Below are 18,785 nucleotides of genomic sequence, written 5' to 3' on the forward strand. Positions count from 1 at the left end.
TGTAAAATCATGTTCATATTTATACATGTGTCCTTTGTTATTATTATTGCATTCTACATTTTAGTCTTCTTCGATAAATTAAACCTTTTATATTGTAGCATCCTACATGATGATGACCCTGGCCTCTTTATAATTACTAGCTACATTATAAACTGCTACTACTTTTGAAAATAGTTATTAATTAAAAATAAGTTGGCCGATCAGAGTGGCCTTTTTTTTTTAATTTATGGAATAAGAAATTTAGACACCAGCCAAATACACTACAACAAAAATGCCATATAGAAAATAAACTAAAATAGCACTTGTTTTGTGGTGGTTCTAAATCGCCCGGACCGTCTGGTGGTCCAATTAAACCTGCGCCAACTATGTAAAGCCTTCCACAAATGAAGAAGGCAGGGCTCAGAACCTTGAACCTGGAAGAAGAAAAAACTTTAACAATGTCATGCTGCCACCAAGCCGAGTGACTCTTCAATATATAGCGCTAATAATTATGTATATCATACGAACACATTTGATTGCAACACAATTTTTTGTTGTATACTTTATATATGATCATAGTTATAAAAGGCACCTTATATATTGGGCAAAATGCACAATTAAACCAAATGGACGACCAAATTACACAATTCTACCAAATTGAAAAACATTACCAAGATATCCCAAAAGCACATTCTTATGTAATTCGAATCAGTCCCATTCGAATGAGACAAACCAACAGTAATTTAAATTAGTCCTATTTGAATTAGTAGTGATGCTTGTAATTCAAATTTGTCCAATTCAAATTATGCTTGCATGTAATCTTAGGGGAGTTCAAATTAGGGTGATTCAAATTATGCATGCTAGGACATCCCTAGTAATTCAAATCGGTCTATTTCGAATTAGTTTTAGACCATAGTAGATCGAATTAATTTACATCTATTTATATATGATCCAAGCGTATATAAAGAGTACATTTAATTATATCCACAATAAATTCAATAAAGAGTACATTCAATAACAAATAACAAAAATAATAATTATAAATATTTTTTATAAATTATTAAAAATATAACATTTTCTAAAAATATTTATTAAGATTTAGAATTTAGCCTTTAATATTTAAAATTAGTGAAATATTTGCCAAAAATATTATATTTGTTAGTCAGTTAGCATTATTGAATTTATTAACCATGATAATATGCAGATCATTAATTGGTTTTATATAAAAATATTTTTATTCTATTTAGTATTTAATTTTGGTAAAATATTAATTAATTTTGAATTTTGTAATTATGAATTCTTATATCTAAGAATACAGGTTAAGATTGTTATTAATAAAAATTTTAAATTTTTTATTTTAATAAATACTCAACAAATCATTAAAATAAAAAATTTAAAATGATAATTTTGGTAAAATTATAAAATTTTGAATTTTTAATGATTTGTAGAAAATATTTTTAATTATTATTTTTAATAATTTATAGAAAATATTTATAATTATTATTTTTAGAAAATGTTTGATTTTTAATAATTTATAAAAAATATTTATAATTATTATTATTTTTATTTGTTATATTTATTATGGATATTATTAAATGTACTTTTCATTGTACTCTTTATATACTTTTGGACCATATATAAAATGATATAACAATTATTTAAACATATGTAGCTTAAGATAGTAGTGTTTACATAACTAGATTATACTCAGATGGTTATTACTAAAGAAAACATTGCAATATGTGGTAATACGCATTTTGCGGCGGTTTAAACAAAAAAACAATAACTCACTCGGGGTATATCTAGCGGCGGTTTTCAAAAAGACGCCGCGAAATGCAAACCTAATTGAAATATAGCGGCGGTTTGAATAAAACTGCCGCTAAATGTCGGCCTGATTGCAGCCCCAACCCCTAACCGTCGCTATCTTAAGAAATTGTTGTAGTGATAGAAGAATCCCTTTTATAATATAATAATAATAATTTGCGGCTTATTTAAATAGGTGCATTAAGCCATTTTCTTTCTTATATATTGGTATATTGATTTTTCAATAAATTTTAATTATTAATTTAATTATATATATTATATATATTTTTTATAATTAAAATTAATAATTAAATTAAAAATTATTAAAATATCAATCTATGGATACAAGTTTTTATATTATATAATATATAATATACAAAAAGTTAATATTATAAAAAAAATATATGTAAAAATTTAACTTAAAAGATTACGTGATAGATGCGAAATAGATATTACGCAAGACGAATTAAGATACAAATTTTTATTATTTATAGAGCAAAATTTATATAAAATAAGATAAAATAGAATACACCAAGATCGAATAATGCGAAAATTTATTTCTATCGACTTCATTGCCATCTTTAGTCATAAGAAAAAAAAACAATGATATCAAAGAAAAATAGTAAAACTTTAGCATAACTTCAAATTTCATGAAATTAAATAATTTACTGTTTGGAGAAAAAATAATGAAAGAAAGAGAAAAGATTTTTGATACTGTTACAAGTTTCATATTTTTCTAAAATATAAATTTTACATAGTTTATATATTTTTTGACCTAATTTCTTATTTTGAATAGATCTATTTAATTATAATATAATATCAATATATATATGATTCATATTATTCAACACCTATTTATAAATATTTACACTCCAAATAACTATTTTTAAATATACAAATATGTATCACAAATTTCATATATAGTTTATAAATGTGATACATTCATTTATCTTGAATTAAGGTTAAGTGAGACTCACTTAATTCATGCATAAGGTGGTACACACTTTATTTATTGCCTCGTCTCCTGCAGTAATATGTGGGACACCTACCGTGTAAAATGACGATCTTGTCCCTCTGCTGATTCTGATCTCACATGTGTGTTTCTCTGCCCCACCAACAAATTTTTTAACTCCCCTTATCCAATCACTACCTTCCTTCACTTGGACAGTTTTGCCCCTTCAATTACTTTTTGCTATTTACAAAAGTAGTATAGAATATAAACATAATAGTTTTTATTTATTACATATATTAACAAAAATGGAATAATTCTCCACCACCACCTAATTTTATATTTAATTTCATCCAAATAATTTGAGTTATACATTTTTTTTCTATTTTCTTCTTCTTCTTTTTCATTTTGGATATTATGTCTTCTTCTTTTTTTTATTTTTTATTATTTTTTAATTTCGTTATTATCGTCACCAACAACACCTCTTTTCCTTCTCCTTTTATTAGAATTTCATCTCCTTCTTCTTTTTCATCCTTTCCCTCCATCATCATCATCATCATCATCATCATCGTCGTCGTCGTCGTTGCCTTCTTCTAATACGTATAGTTGTTATCGTTATCATCGAATTCAAATTTATATAATGGACAATTTTCGATTCATTTGGTATTATACACTGATTTTGTTTTTGAGCTAATTTTGGGTTCATTCGAGACAAGTGTTTCTGAATTTGAATTTATATAATGGACAATTTTCGGTTCATTTAGTATTATACAATGGTTTCGTTTTGATAATATTTTCGGTTCATTCGAGACGTAGGTGTTTCTGAATTCGAATTTATATAATTGACCATTTTCGGTTCATTTGGTATTATACAATGGTTTTGTTTTGATAATATTTTCGATTCGTTCGATCACCACAGAGAATCAGAATCAATAAAAATGTTAGCAAAATGTTAATGTTATTGGTGATGACGATAATGATGATGGAGGAGGAAAAAGAAAAGGAAGGAAAAGATAAAAAAATTTAAATAAAAAAGGAACGGGAGGAGGAGGAGAAGGAAAATGAGGAGATAGATGTAGTGGTACGGTGGTGGTGACCATGATGATAATGAAAAAAAAGATGAAGAAAAAGAAGAAAGAGAAGAAGAAGAAAAAGTAGTAGAAAGAGGAGGAAAATGGAAAAAAAAAGAAGACAAAATTCTACAGTATAAACTAAATAATTTAAATGAACTTTGAATAGAAAATTGCTTAGATGCATAGTAGGGGTGTGCATGGCCCGGGTGAAACTGTGTTTGATGTGACCTAGACTCGACCCGAAATATATACCGGGCATATTTATTAGTCCCAAACCCGACCCTAGACCCGATGAAATCTATACACTTTCGGGTCACGATTATACCGGGTAAAAACTGGGTGAAAACCGGGCCGTTAACATTACATTATCTTGATACCTTCTTATAAGCTAGCATGTGAAAATATCCAAATTTCCAAGACTCCAAGTCTCCAACCATTATTTGACATGGTAAAATTCACTTAGAAAAATATAACAAGAACTAACTCTTCTCTGAAATTAAAGCATAACCATAATCAATATTAATATTGTCTAATAACACCAAATATTTAAATCAATACAAATAACACAATATTATGCATTACTCTAAAATCTTATGCATTTTAAATATAAAATATTAACTTATAGTCTTATAATAACTAATAACACAAAATATTAAAGTTTACAATATTTAAATTCCACATAAGAATAGCCATCATCCATCACTAATAACAGAAAATATTAATTATGTATGATGACCGGGCCACCGGGTCGAGTTTGGGTGACCCGAGCTATGGCTCGAACCCGACCCAAAATAATGACCGGGTCTATATTTGAGACCCTTACCCGACCTTAAATCTGATGAAATCACACCAAATTAGCTTCTAAAGTGTTCGAGACCGGACCAGATCTTCGAATCGGGTCGGGCCATGCACACCCCTAATGCTTAGCGAAACTCTATCCTACTTATTAACACAAGCAGATCTTTTATTGGCTAGTTAAATATACTTATATACATGTCACCAATATAAAAAGGAAAAACCATGACACTGCACAGCACATACGATTATTCCCTTGATTTGTATACGATTATTAGAGTAGGGTTGTTATCTTTTGCATGCATGACAATAGAGGTAGTGGGGATGCTTCTAGTTGTTAACCCCCTTCTTTTTATGTGAAATAATCTTGGACCTTAGTGTTTTAGATTCATGTAGGAACAACCATCAATAATTAAATGGACTCTTCTACATAAATACTATAATTACAAATGTTCACGAGTTACTTACAATATTGGAAATTGCTGATTTTCATGGTTTAATTTTTGATCTAATTACGTCAATGATAATATGGTTTGTAAAAAGATAGATTCCGAAGATCAAATTAAAAAGAATTTGAGAAATATGATTAATGAATATGTGTGTAACATACTTGAAAAAGTGAATTACTCTTTTTTGAGTTATGCTACGTGTATATCAAAATTATCTAACAAAGTTAGTTACTAGTATAAAATACATACTGAAATATAAATACATATTAAAAATAAATTAAGCTACACATATATTTATATACAAATACATTAGTGGCTGATTTTAGTAATTGATTTTAATATACAAATAATATTTTTTCTCTTGTTTATATGTGCTAGATATCTTATTTTATTTTTGGTTAGAAAATTTTAAAATTTTAAAATTCGATAAAATTATGTTGAACTTACAGAGAATTTTGGACCTTGGACCGATATGAAATTAAGAACTTCTTATCGTCTTACAATTAGGCTATCAAACACGTAAATTAGTACGCAACAACAAACTTATTAAAATCAATTCAAATCAAATTTACGTCGTGGCAGCAAATAATTGTGACCTTTTCTTTTATTATTCAATAATATTTAATTTAATAAATCTAATATATCCTTAATTTTAACATAGCCTAAAATGACAAAAAAAAGTTAGTCAAATATTATCAAAACTGAAAAATATGTCTTGCCTGAAAGACTAAAAAATCTGTTACGGTTCTTGTGAAATATTTGATTGAATAATTAAGCGTCAAAGTTCCTGACCAAAAAAATAACTAGTGTCAAAGTTGTCAAAGTTCCACATGTTATTTTGTCACTAATACATGCACAAAAAACCTAATTATCTAGGACTTTTTTTAAATCGTCAAACCAAAATATCTTTCTAAACGAAACTCGTGTCGTTCGAAATCCATAAAATTCAATGAATGAACTCGAATTATCAAATATTTATCCTCTTTCTTAGATATTATATATAACATAATTTTCTAGTTGATCCTATTCCTATAGATAAAAGTGAATTTCCAATAAGATATTTAAAAAAACAAGGTGAGATATACCAAAAATCGGTGGTTTATGATGCAGAGAGAGGTGATTGAACATTGATGAGATATGGTGTTTGTGGTTGAAACAGGGAAGCACAACACTCCAAAAAATAAATGCCCTGTCCCTAAACAAACACGAGGTTAGACTATTCCAATTATCAAACAAAAAAACTTAAGTGAAGTCGACTGCACCTGAGTTTCTATCAAATAAAAAACAACACTCGAACCGATCAAAGACTAAGCGATAACAAATCAAAATTTTATTTAAGAATTTATCGTAGGTCAATAAATTATTACATAAAGTAAAATTTAAATTTTTAATATTTATTCGGACTACAAACCACTTTTTTATTTTTAATATTGGATTAACAATGGTATTTTTTTAAATTGTGATTTACTGTGGTATTTTTTTAAACTGTGGGATGATTTAATGTATGGAGTACAAATCGAACCGTCCGATTTTTAAAAGATATAGAAATCGGACCGTCTAATTTTTAGATACACAAATTGGACCGTTCGATTTCTGTACTCGGACTGTTCGATTTGTGTTGAAACCGATTTGTGTATTTTAAATTTTTTTAATTTTTTTCAAACCGATTTATGTACTCCAAACTTTTAAAATTTTTTAAACACAAATTGGACCCTTCAATTTATATACTTCTCATAATTTTAAAAAACATAAAAAATTATCACATTAAGATATAACACTCATTCTACTTTCATATCCAAATTTTTTAGCCACGACCAACCCAACTCGATCAAAACAACGCTGAATTGTAGAATGGAGAGTGGGTATCGCAATAGCAACAGCAACAGCATCGCATGCAGCCGCTTTTTTTATTTATTCATATAAATATAAATATAAAATACATTTTTTTTCCTCTATCCAACAACTAAAACGCTTTTTTCTCTCTCACTCTTTTTTCTTTCTCTCTCTAGAAGCAAGGTCCTCTCCACCACCACCACTACCACTACCACCGCCACCTCCTCGAATCCCTTCTGCTTAAGTAGAGAGAGAAAGAAAGTTTTCGCTTAATGGATTCGTTTTCTCTTCCACAATTCAAAGCATCTCTCCTATTGGTATTTCTTATTCCATTTCCCTTTCAATCTCTCTCATCCTTTTTTTTTCTTAAATAAAAAATTATTTTGGGCATCTTCTTATTTTCCCGTAAATTTGTAATCTTTTCTTGTTGTTTGTTATTTTATTTACATATAGCGACTCATGAGTCATGATGCAGATTTTGTGGAATTTTGTGTTGCGCAGATTCGGTAATATTTTTGCGGTAATGCAGTGGTATGAGTGATTCTTTCTTGGTGCATAGCTATGGCTGCTGATTCGTCTATTGAGGGTAACTCCTTTGCTGAATTTGCTTGTTTTGGCTCTAAATTCATCTGTTTCAGCTAATTTTCACGGTTGCCACTGTTGTTTTGTTCCGTTGGAAAATGGTGTGGCTGAATTAGTGAATTCTATGGAGGATTTGTTTGGCCTGGTGATTAATCTTCTAAGATAACTTAACGATCCCACCTCTTGATTAATCTGTTTGGCGTTTTGCATTGTGACGTTTTTTTTTTCTTTTAATATATATTTTATTTTTTCTGGTTGTTGAATTATGTTGTTGTGATCTCTTCATGCCTGGTCTCTCTGAATTTAGTTATCAACTTTGAATTTTTTATACATACTAAATTTAAAATTTATTTAAATTTTCATAAGAGGCGTTTCTTCTTTTTTTTTTTTCTTTTTTTCTCTCTTATTTTATTATTTTTTTATTATTAGAAAGTAGTAATCAGCTCTTGAATTTCTTTTCTTCTATTTTCGTAAAATTTTATTTTTCATAACGATTGTTTCTCTGTTTATTTATTTATTTTTTTAATGATGATTTTGGCTTTTGGGTTAAAAGACTTTACTGTAGCATTTGATTGCTGAGCTGTTACCCTGCATTTTGGGCCATACAGTTCATAGACAGAGCGGTGCAAAATATTATATTGATGCATTATGAGGGGACATAGGGAAATATGCTTTTGTTTTTGTGAAATCGAGTTACTTATATGTTATATCAGGTGCGATGTGCCAGCTACTACTAAATTAACCGATCTATGTGTTCTCTTTAAGAGATCATGGAGTCACCTATAAAAGTCAAAGCAAGTTAAGTCCAATTGCCCAATTGGCTGACCTAATCACTCTATTATTAGGGTTCTCTTTCCCAATATTTAAGTAATTGGAACGTCCTTGTGATGAGTACTCTAGTTTTATTTCGGTTGCTTGCTTTTGGGTATAATTTTAATTTGGCGATATTTTATACTATTAACAGAATTTGGCCCTTAACATGTGCAGAAAAGGTACTAACTTCATTATAGTTGCATGAAAAAGGATCAACTATTCTGGTTGCTGTCCCCTAAAATTTTCATTTTCTCGATGACAATGTGTTGCATGAATACAAGTTACTGCCTTATCTTTCTTACATGTTGAGTTTTAAAGTGAAAAAATATCGCATCGTTTCGTAACTTAGTGACTTGTTCTCACTTTCCTTGATTCTAGGCCTGGTGCTTGATCCTTCTAAATGCAGTAAGTTGACAATGGAGGAAAAAAGAGAACTTGTATATGAATTGTCCAAGTGGTCTCATGGTGCATCTGAGATGCTACAGTCATGGAGCCGTCAAGAAATTTTGCAAATCTTGTGTGCGGAGATGGGGAAAGAAAGGAAGTATACTGGGTTGACAAAGTTGAAAATTATAGAGAACCTTCTAAAAATTGTTTCTGAAAAGAAATCTGCGGGGCATGAAACTGCCACAGACTCTGAACCACAGCAATCTTCTCCTGCAAATGGTCAGAAACCTGCCAAAAGGCAGAGAAAAACTGAGAATCCATCTCGATTGCTGGTGCCTGCAAGCAATGTTCCAGTTAATAATGGTGGTGATGTGGGTAGTGTCACATGCTGCAAAAACTCAGCTTGCAAAGCTGCGCTGAATCTAGCAGATAAATTTTGCAAACGGTGTTCGTGCTGCATTTGTCATCAATATGATGACAACAAGGATCCTAGCCTATGGTTAATATGCAGCTCTGAATCACCTTTTCCTGCCGTTTCTTGTGGCTTGTCATGCCACCTTGAGTGTGCTTTAAAGCACGTTGCTTCTGGAATTGGAAAAGATAGTGAACGTCCCAAGCTTGATGGAAGCTTCTATTGTGTCTCGTGTGGGAAAATAAATGATTTACTCGGGTAATTATACTGATTTATATACTAATATCTTCTTAAGTATCTTAGGTAACAAACTGTTTCAATTTTGTGCATCATCACCCCTCCTGTTCATACTGTGTCTCGGGCGGAGATGAGTCTCCTTGATTGAAATATCTTCTAGACCATGTTGTGCGTTGATTTTTTTAACCATTGATTTGCAATTGTGGGACCCGTGCTAATGGTCCACCTTGGAGGATGAAATGAATCATAGTGCAAGTAGAAGTACTCCCCCCCCCCCCCCACTTTCCCGTTTATCTTGCTGATTTTAAAAGGTTTTTAGAATATGAATATAGAATCTAGAACCCTGGCATTTTGTTTGTAATTTTCTTTAACATGAATTGAATGCCATTTGTCGATGAGTCTTGGTATGATCTGTTTTGAGTGTGAGAGAGAAAAAATTGAGAAATTGTTGAATGTTCTCTTCTGACCAGTGAATTATACTCAACATTATGAAGTAGTTATTATAAATTCAATGCAACAGATGGTAAATTTGTTCGTTTATTATATGTAGTATATGCTGTGTTCCTTGAAGAATTAAATTTTGAAAATCTGTAGGGTAAGGTCAATCTCATCTGGTGTTGTTTCTTAAATTTAGGTGCATGAGAAAACAACTGACAGTGGCAAAGGATACCAGACGTGTGGACATACTTTGTTACCGTGTCTCCTTATGCCAAAGACTTCTTCAAGGGACTGAAATGTATCAAAAGATTTATGAAATTGTTGATGAAGCAGTGAAGAAACTTGAACCTGACGTGGGTCCATTGACCAGCTCACCAGCAAAGATTGGTAGGGGGATTGTGAATAGGCTTTCATCTGGACCAGGGGTTCAGAAACTCTGTGGATCTGCTCTGGAATCTCTTGATTCACTGCTTTCAAAAAGGATCTCGCCTATATCACCTAATCTAACTAATCAAGTTGATCAATCAACACCTATCGGTAAATAACATGTCTAATTTTACCCTTCAGTAATTCTGTTACCTCCACCAATTAGCCAAAATTATGTTTAGATGAACATTACTATGGTATTTTTATGCATAGTAAAGGTGTCCGCAGATTGTTATTGAATTTTACTTGACACTTCCAGATGCAAAAATGCTTGCTCCAAGCATGGTGAGGTTTGAAGACATCACTGCAACATCCCTTGCTATTATTTTGGGATATGAAAATCATGGAGAAAATATTTCTGGTTTCACCTTGTGGCATCGCAAAGCTGATGATGAGGACTACGCAGTGGACCCTACTTGCACTTTGCTTCTTCCAAATAGAAGGTTCAGTGTCAGAGATCTTATTCCTGCTACAGAATACACTTTCAAAGTTGTTTCTAATGACTCGAGGGAGTCGGGCATGTGTGAAGTTCATATCTCAACAGAGCACGGTGATGATGAAGCCCCTAATTGCTCGGCAACGGAAAGAAGCCAGAGCCCAGTAACCAACTGCAGCAGCCTTTCCAATCCATCTTCAGTGGAAGATGAAACTAATAACAGCAATCCATATAGTGACCAGACTGATAATCGGTCAGAAAATTATCATAATTATTGCAAGGATTCTGATCAAGTTGCTACTGGAAATTTATCAAATGGTACTATTATCTGTTCCAATATAGGTGGAGCAGGACTTCCCACAGATGCAGATTCCTTGTTGGACAAGCAGCATTCTGCAGGAATGGCTGGCCCCATTCCAGGTTCTGATGTACTAAAGCTTGAAAACAATCATTCACCAGAGGAACAAGTCACTGAGGACATGAGCGTTGATGACGGGTTGAATTCGCCGGTGTTAACTGGCAGAGAATGTGTGCCATTAGTAGCTAGCTCAGAAGGAGGCTTACCTAATACCCCATGCAAGTTGGAAATACTCAAGGATGGGCCAGGAAGAAATGGGAGATCTAAATCTGGTGGAAAAGATCAAGAAAATGGATCCGGGAAGAGGGAAGGGGCTCGGGACGGGAGCACGTCAAAGAAGAGAAGCGGGGAAAGGCCAGATGAGGGCTGCACAGCAAACGGGTTTTCAGATCACAATTTTGAGTATTACGTGAAGGTGATTAGATGGTTAGAGTGTGAAGGGCACATAGAGAAGAATTTCAGGCAGAAGTTTCTGACTTGGTATAGCTTAAGAGCAAGCCCACAAGAAATGAGGATTGTGAAAATATACATAGACACATTTCTTGAAGATCCAGCATCTCTTGCTGAGCAACTTGTGGACACTTTCACAGAATGCATATCCAGCAAGAGAACTTCAGTGGTGCCGGCAGGATTCTGCATGAAGCTTTGGCATTGATCTGCCCTTTCCAGGGTTGTGATTGATGCTGTAATTCTTTAGAAGATTTCTGATATTCATCCATTTAGACAGTAATCGAATATATTTATTCAGCAGCATTGTCATTCACATGATGATGTGCGAATTTTAGATTTACTTTAATTATACAGTTTCAAATTGATAATTTTTTTCAATTTGGGAACTCGATCAATCAATATAATTGCCTCTGGGAAATGGAATGACAATAGACTTCTGCTTGTTACAAGGATCAGTATTTTTTTGGCTCTTCAGTAGATCAATTCATTGTACAAAAAGATTTTTCTTTTTTAAATATATTGAAAGCATGTTTGGTGTTAAATATTCTTTTAGTAATTTCTTGTGCAACCTTTGCAGGAATGCTTGATGGTTTTCCAAGATATTCATTCATGTTAAGAGGTTTTGAAAGCATGTGGGTATGTATTTCTGAAGTCTGAAGGCATCTCATATAGTAAAATTGATGAAAGACAATGTCACAGTTCTTTCATTTAGCATTAGCAAACGGTGCATTCTTTTCATTGCCAATAAGTTCCAAAATGCCAGAGATTTCAGATGTAACTGCATGAACACCTAGCACTTTGCAGTACTTGTAAATAAGGTTTCCAGACACATCCACAATAATGTCACATCCATCCAAACTTGTTTGTTAGCGCACCAACAAAAAAGCCAACAGTAAAAAAAGTTGGACGAATCATTCCTTCTAATTTATTTATTAATTAATATTAAAATAAAACTATACTGTCTTACAACTTGCATTGCTAGAATAGCATAGCAGAAACTCTAATAAATAATTATAATTACTTTAAAAACATGATGCTAACAATAATGTAGTTTTACATTTTTACTATTGAGTGTCGATGAGATCAAGGCTTTGTAGCTTTATATGCAACTCTCCACTTTCAAGTGCCCACAGTTTACTAAATACTATCATCTTTCAGCATCTCCCTTCATTCCATTATATTATTCTTTTCTTCACAACTTCATCAGTGCCTCCTTCAAGATCAGATCAACCTTCAGTTTGAGAAACATGTATGCTGGAAGTTTTGCAGCTCCGGTTTCTGGGGCTGGCTATGTTGGTTTAAAGGCCAATTCTTCAAATCTTTATACTACTACTACTACTAACATTGAATGGTGCAAGAAAAAGAACATAGTCTCCAATGGCTCCAAAACTCACTGCATGAAGGTGAGAAGAATTCATATATATTTATATGTATGATTTCTATAATATATTATATATAATTTGCTCCCTTCTTGTTTTTTAATTAAGAACAGACATGGAATCCAATCAATAATAGGAAGTTTGAGACACTGTCATACCTGCCTCCACTTTCAGATGAGTCCATTGGAAAGGAGATTGACTACATGCTGAAGAAAGGATGGACTCCTTGCCTTGAATTTGATGAGGTAATTAGTGTTTGTAATACAAGTTGTCAAGAATAATAATGCATTTGCATATATGCATGTAATAATTTGTAGGGAACTTGGATCAGGTAGGGTATATTAGAAGAGAGAACAGCAGAATGCCAGGGTACTATGATGGAAGATATTGGACACTGTGGAAGCTACCATTTTTTGGTTGCACTGATTCATCACAAGTAATGAATGAGATCAAAGAGTGCAAAGAGCAATACCCAAATGCTTATATAAGATGTTTGGCTTTTGATGATCATCGCCACATGCAAGCCATGGCTTTTCTCATCCACAAACCTCCTTCCACTTAATTAAGACCCTTCAATCTTCTGCAGCACTTACTGTTCATGTTTCCTCGTTTTCATCTTTTTTTTATTTGCTTTTGTTTTCTGTCATCTTTTATTTACTGTTTGGTCATGTGACTGCTTCATAAATAAGATTGATTATCGAGAGTTTTAGCGGTTTTGTTTAGCATAGGTGCAAATATGATTGAGCTTTTGCTCTTATTTTTAAACTCGGTCGGCCTCACCTGAAGCTGATACCTGAGAGTCGTTAGATGGTTTGACTGATTTGACTAAATTTTTATCTAACGTCTCTCAAATATCAACTTCACATGAAGTCAATTTCACTTGAGTTTTCACCATTTAAAAAACAAACACAACCCAAAACAGCTCTGACAATTATCTTGAAAGACAACGAGACCCTTGACAAAAAAAAAAAACCCAACCTGGCCCCTGAAAATTACTTCGAAAGGATAACGAGGCTTCTGTGCCAAAAAAAATCAATGTTATTTTTTTGGCACAGGAGCTAATCAATCCAAAAGAAAAGATCAGAGGCTAGATTAGGTGTTTTTTTAATTGGGAGTTTCGTTGTCCTTTCGAGATAATTGTCAGGGCCGGATGAGTATTCACTCCTTAAACTTTTGTGCATAACTGATCTGGCCTATGGATTGATGCTGCGCGGAATCCAGGTACAAGTACTATAGGATAATATAAAAATGTTTGTGGCAAAAACCAAACCAGCCCATGGATTATGACATGAATCCCTTGTTTTCAAGGCAATGCATATGCACATGATTGGAGAACAAATTCAATTTTCATTATTTTGTATTAGCAATTGGAGTAAGTGGGTTTGGACTTATATCCTACGAAGTCAAACGTGGATCGTTGTGGCCTATGCAAGTTGGCAATAGTTATGTGTAAAAGTAGTACCATTGAACAACTAATTTAACCCGCCAAAATACAAAAGCGGGTTTAGTGCACGTACAACCGGATAACAATATATTTTGGTGTAAAGTGTAATGACTAATGAGTAATGACCGAACTGAGTATGACAATATCATTATGACTTAAGAATTTTTCATTAGAATTAGGTTGCACGTGGATTGGATAATCTCTATATATTTGCGGTAATTATCCGTATTTAATCCGAATTTTATGAATATTATCTGATCCGCACTATGGTAGGATCGGATTGCGGATTTGGTAGTCTGCGGATCCGTTTCGCATATCCGCACGTCTCATAAATAGCATAGTTTAAGAAAGTAAACCCTAATGTAATATGAATTTTAGTGTGTTGTTTTATAAATTTTATGATCTTCTTTTTAATTTTTTATGTTGTACTTTAACTTAGAATAATTAAACTTAGATCTTGTGTTATTATTTTTCTTTTGTTATTCAATAAAACTTTTATTGATAATATTTTAGGAGTAAATAGGTTTAAACAAGTGAAAAAATAGATTTTCTAGAGTCAAAACGGGCCTTAAAACAATTTTTTTTTAATTATGTAGATATATCCAATATCCAATTCGATCCGAACCGATCCGCAAGTATACGGATCGAATCGGATCCAACTTAAAAAAATGCAGATATCGTATCCGATTCAATCCGATGAGCACAGTGCGGATTGGATAAAATTATAGACTATATCCGATCCGATCTAATCTGTGTGCAGCCCTAATTGAAATATAAAATTGTGAAGATTCACATACAATTGTCTTCATATAAAGTTGATAGTTGAAAATAAAAAATCGTTAGATGATTTGTCATATTTTATTAAATAATTATCTAACAATTTTCGAATACTTCACATAAAGATAACTAAATTTTCACTATATAAAATACTTGACATGTGCGTTCTATAATGAATCATTGTTAATTATATATGTGACGGGAAGATTTTGCTCCTTTATTTATTTATTTTTAATAATATTAATGTTAATTTTTTTTATATTTCTTATATAGAAGATCAAGAGAAGAGTGATTAACTGTGGAAGAGAAGAACTTTACTATTGAATCTTGTACGAATTATAAAGATTAAAGCATGAATGACTTAAAACGATCGTATAAACTTTTGATAGACAGAACTAGATATCAACATTTTCATCCATTGAAAAATTTCGGGTTGACTTTGATGTTTGATGATAAGTGAGAATAAGGATAACTAATGGTGCGTTTGATTTGCATTTTCATTGTGTTTTGAATTTTGTGAAGGAAACAGTAAAAATAGTGAAAACAATAAAATCCTGTTTTCTATTTTCACTCTATATTTTTACTTTTTTTTAAATAAAATCCAAAAATACTAAAAATAAAAACAAAAAATAAAAATACAAACCAAAAGCACCCTAAATTTTCAAGATTTTGTGAGCAAGACCAACTAAACTTTGGAAATAAAGGAGGCACATATTGTCACATAGCATGTATTTCTTTATCCCTATTTCCTCTTCTTTCTCACAGGCGTAAACTTGTTTGTTTTCGGCCTAAAACTACCGCACTTTGGGATAATAATAATTTAGGTCAGAAAGCATATGAACTTCCATGGCCATGATGTCCAATCCAGAATCACTCGACTTCACAATCAAAGCACCTGCATTGCATGCGGTTATCCACAAGAAATTGGTTGAGTGCCACTACTTCACAATTAGGTACTACAACTAAAACATACCCAACAGCAATTAAATTGGACATCGAGCTAGCACAAGTAAATGAACACCGTTACAGACTTACAGCACGGATAAGTGAACCTTCACCAAAACCATAAACCATCTGCAAAAAATAAAAAAAATAAGAATCCAATGATAGCATCTGCTTAAGCAAAAGCAGTAGCAAGACAGATAACTTCTTTCTTTGTAATGGCTGAGAAAGAAATATAACTACAGCCAACATCGGTCTAATAGAGAAATATTACCGATATCAAGATGTTTCAAACTTAGGAACATGAATCATACAAAGAAGAAATGTAATGGAAAATTTTGCCTCAAGAGAGAAAAAGAAAAAACACATACTCAATGCATTGATGTGTAATAGTCTTTCCAAACAGGGATCACTAATTAACTATTATTCATATTGCCAATCATATTTCTTAGTTAGATTGACAATCTCCAATATAAATCTTTAATTCTTTATAAACGAAATACCTCTAAAAATAAGGGTTAATAGTCAAATTAGTCCCTAAAAAATAAGACATATTTCAAATTCATCCCTGAAAAATTTTTTCACTTAAATTGGTCCTTCAAAAATTGCAAATTAATCATATTTGTCCCACAGTCACTCCATTAACAACTTTCTTCAAAAATTGATGTTGTAAAACGTTCATTGATAACATATATAATACCTTATAATCTAATATGCCTAATTGGATATTGACTAAATATGTTTATGAAAATTTATTAATTTGGTCATTTTCCCTAATTACAAAGATCATATTTCTAATATGACCTAGTGACTAAATTGATAGATTTTTGTAAACATATTTAGTCGTCGTCTAATTGAACATGTTATGTGTCATATATACTATTAGTTAACATTTCACATCATCAATCGTTGACAAAAATTGTGAGTGGAGTAACTGAAGGACAGATATGATTAATTCGTAATCTTTGAAGGACCAATTTGATTGAAAAAATCTTTCAGGGATGAATTTGAAAAAATGCCTTATCTTTTAGGGACTAATTTGACTATTAATCCCTAAAAATAAAGTTATTCTAAAGAGTCTTGAATAACGAATACTTCACATACACAAAGTTCTACACTCCCCAAATCCTACCAACATTATTCTAGATCAATAGCCCCCCACACACTGCATGTCCAAGTCCAATCCAAGGTACACAAGGATACTACCCCCGCCTATTGGAATTATCATGAAATTGAAACTGCCCTTTGGGGAATGACAGTTACCCTTAGTCACCGTTATTCTAGCAGAGGAAAAACAATAAATGAAGGAACACATAAACAAAGTGATTGAGAAGAAATAAAGAGGGAGGAGGAAGAAGAACAAAAAGCCCCATCCTTAATCAATCTAAGTGCAACAAAACAAGTAGTTCAATTATCCCTTAGTCACAACACTAGCATCAAAAGAAAGCCAATCACAACCAAATTGAACCAATGCTCACTAACTCAAATTGCTTTGCAAATGCCATTCTATAATATATGAAAAGATTAGCAGAATTCACGTTTCACCATCTGATTTTGATTTTGGAACGGAAGAAAGCTCATTCCTTGAGCAAAAACAGCACTCACAATGATAAGAAAACATACAACGAATCCAATCAACTACTGAGCTGAGTTAAATACTCCAAACCTAATCCGAAGCATCAAATTCGACATAAACAGTAATCCATCCCAATTCGCGAGAAATTGAATAGAGTAAAGTAACATGTACAAACCTCAAAGAAACCCTAGGGGCAATCTATCGATTCCTCTCAGCAGGCAATGGGCGATTGAAGCCACCACGGCGGTTCATGTACTGCCTCGGCTGGCGCTTGGTGACGGCTCTGACGCCGCTGACGTCAGCACCGGGCACAGGCTTTCCCTTGGTGGAATCGAATCCTGTGGGAATCCCAAGCATCTTCATCATTTCCATCTCGTCTTCGTTGGTCTCAGCTGCTTCTCCTTCAACTCCAGCACCATTCTCCTTCTGCTTCTGCTGCTGCTCCTTCACGATCCCGTCCACGAAGTCAGAAACCGCCTTCTTCGCGTCCTCGGGGGAGTCTCTCCGGTGCCGCTTTCTTGGAGGGTCCGGGGAAGGGGTCCGGTGGTGGCGACGCCGCCGGTGAGAGCGGTCCGCTGGAGAGCGGGAACGGGACGGAGAGCGGTACCGGTCAGGCGAGCGAGTGCGAGAGCGAGTGTGGCGGGAGCGGGCAGCACGGTCAGGTGACCGCGAACGGGATCTCTTGCTCCGAACTCGATCCCGTTCTCGGTCACGTTCACGGTCACGGTCACGGTCACGGTCATCCTTGTCTCGCCTTCGTTCCCTTTCCCGGTCTCGATTACGGTCACGGTCACGGTCTCGGTCAGCCATGATACTCGGGAAGCAGTGGCTGGCTGGCTGCTACTACAACCACAGCTGCATTTTTTCAAAAGGCAAGTTTGGGCCAAAAGTTGGGCTGACTAGCAATACGGCCCATATTGTTATTGGGCTGATTCATTTATCAGCCCAGCCCAATAGTTGAAAAGTTAGAATGTCCCTACCCTACTAGAGTGAGCAGTAGATAGAAAAGTTGGTTGAATATAAATAGAGGTAACAGTATGACATGCACCATTGTCGTTGTCATAATTCATTAATAACTACGCACATGCAAACGCACTGTAAATAGGGTTGCATGAGCCATGCAAGTCAATGAATTAAAGTTCGTTATGTAATGATGATCATCATGATGCTGCACTCATCAAGTGGTTCCAACACCATTTACTTTATCTTTTCATACTTTTTTTTTTTTTAAATTTCTAGAGAGGATG

The 18,785-nt window shown here is 33.2% G+C and overlaps 3 protein-coding genes across 4 annotated transcripts; 2 read left to right on the plus strand and 1 right to left on the minus strand.

Moving 5' to 3' along the window:
• The first annotated feature begins 6,879 nt into the window (after positions 1-6,879).
• On the plus strand, positions 6,880-11,875 carry LOC107642437 (VIN3-like protein 2). Its single transcript, XM_016345797.3, has 5 exons — positions 6,880-7,198; positions 7,383-7,467; positions 8,655-9,333; positions 9,947-10,287; positions 10,436-11,875. The coding sequence occupies exons 2-5, from the start codon at positions 7,443-7,445 to the stop codon at positions 11,623-11,625; spliced, it is 2,235 nt and encodes a 744-aa protein (XP_016201283.1). The 5' UTR covers positions 6,880-7,198; positions 7,383-7,442; the 3' UTR covers positions 11,626-11,875.
• Positions 11,876-12,410: 535 nt separating this feature from the next.
• On the plus strand, positions 12,411-13,502 carry LOC107642447 (ribulose bisphosphate carboxylase small subunit, chloroplastic 1). The gene is made up of 3 exons (XM_016345809.3): positions 12,411-12,823; positions 12,913-13,044; positions 13,131-13,502. Exons 1-3 carry the CDS (start codon positions 12,524-12,526, stop codon positions 13,359-13,361), a joined length of 663 nt encoding a protein of 220 aa, XP_016201295.2. The 5' UTR covers positions 12,411-12,523; the 3' UTR covers positions 13,362-13,502.
• A 1,904-nt stretch (positions 13,503-15,406) lies between these two features.
• LOC107642456 (U4/U6.U5 small nuclear ribonucleoprotein) lies at positions 15,407-18,445 on the minus strand. Of its 2 annotated transcripts, XR_001620667.3 has the most exons (3): positions 17,714-18,387; positions 16,056-16,094; positions 15,407-15,915 (listed from the first exon to the last, which is right to left on the minus strand). XR_001620667.3 is itself a non-coding variant. In XM_016345820.3 (2 exons), the coding sequence occupies exon 1, from the start codon at positions 18,346-18,348 to the stop codon at positions 17,737-17,739; it is 612 nt and encodes a 203-aa protein (XP_016201306.1). In that variant the 5' UTR covers positions 18,349-18,445; the 3' UTR covers positions 15,900-16,094; positions 17,714-17,736. The 2 variants fall into 2 exon arrangements, 1 of the variants encoding a protein (XP_016201306.1); XM_016345820.3 differs by having other exon boundaries at positions 15,900-16,094; positions 17,714-18,445.
• Positions 18,446-18,785: the final 340 nt, after the last annotated feature.

Source organism: Arachis ipaensis, chromosome B1 (genome assembly GCF_059453495.1).
Source record: "Arachis ipaensis isolate K30076 ecotype BB chromosome B1, ASM5945349v1, whole genome shotgun sequence".
NCBI lineage: Eukaryota > Viridiplantae > Streptophyta > Magnoliopsida > Fabales > Fabaceae > Arachis > Arachis ipaensis.

What these genes read in the sequence shown, in the direction of transcription:
- LOC107642437 (XM_016345797.3), top strand. Translation starts at nt 7,443, where the DNA reads ATGGCTGCTGATTCGTCTATTGAGG. An exon ending in AAAATAAATGATTTACTCGG is followed by an intron (nt 9,334 to 9,946) that starts GTAATTATACTG and finishes TCTTAAATTTAG; the next exon opens with GTGCATGAGAAAACAACTGA. An exon ending in TGATCAATCAACACCTATCG is followed by an intron (nt 10,288 to 10,435) that starts GTAAATAACATG and finishes TGACACTTCCAG; the next exon opens with ATGCAAAAATGCTTGCTCCA.
- LOC107642447 (XM_016345809.3), top strand. Translation starts at nt 12,524, where the DNA reads ATGCAACTCTCCACTTTCAAGTGCCCACAGTTTACTAAATACTATCAT. An exon ending in CCAAAACTCACTGCATGAAG is followed by an intron (nt 12,824 to 12,912) that starts GTGAGAAGAATT and finishes AATTAAGAACAG; the next exon opens with ACATGGAATCCAATCAATAA. An exon ending in CTTGCCTTGAATTTGATGAG is followed by an intron (nt 13,045 to 13,130) that starts GTAATTAGTGTT and finishes AACTTGGATCAG; the next exon opens with GTAGGGTATATTAGAAGAGA.
- LOC107642456 (XM_016345820.3), bottom strand. Translation starts at nt 18,348, where the DNA reads ATGGCTGACCGAGACCGTGACCGTGACCGTAATCGAGACCGGGAAAGG.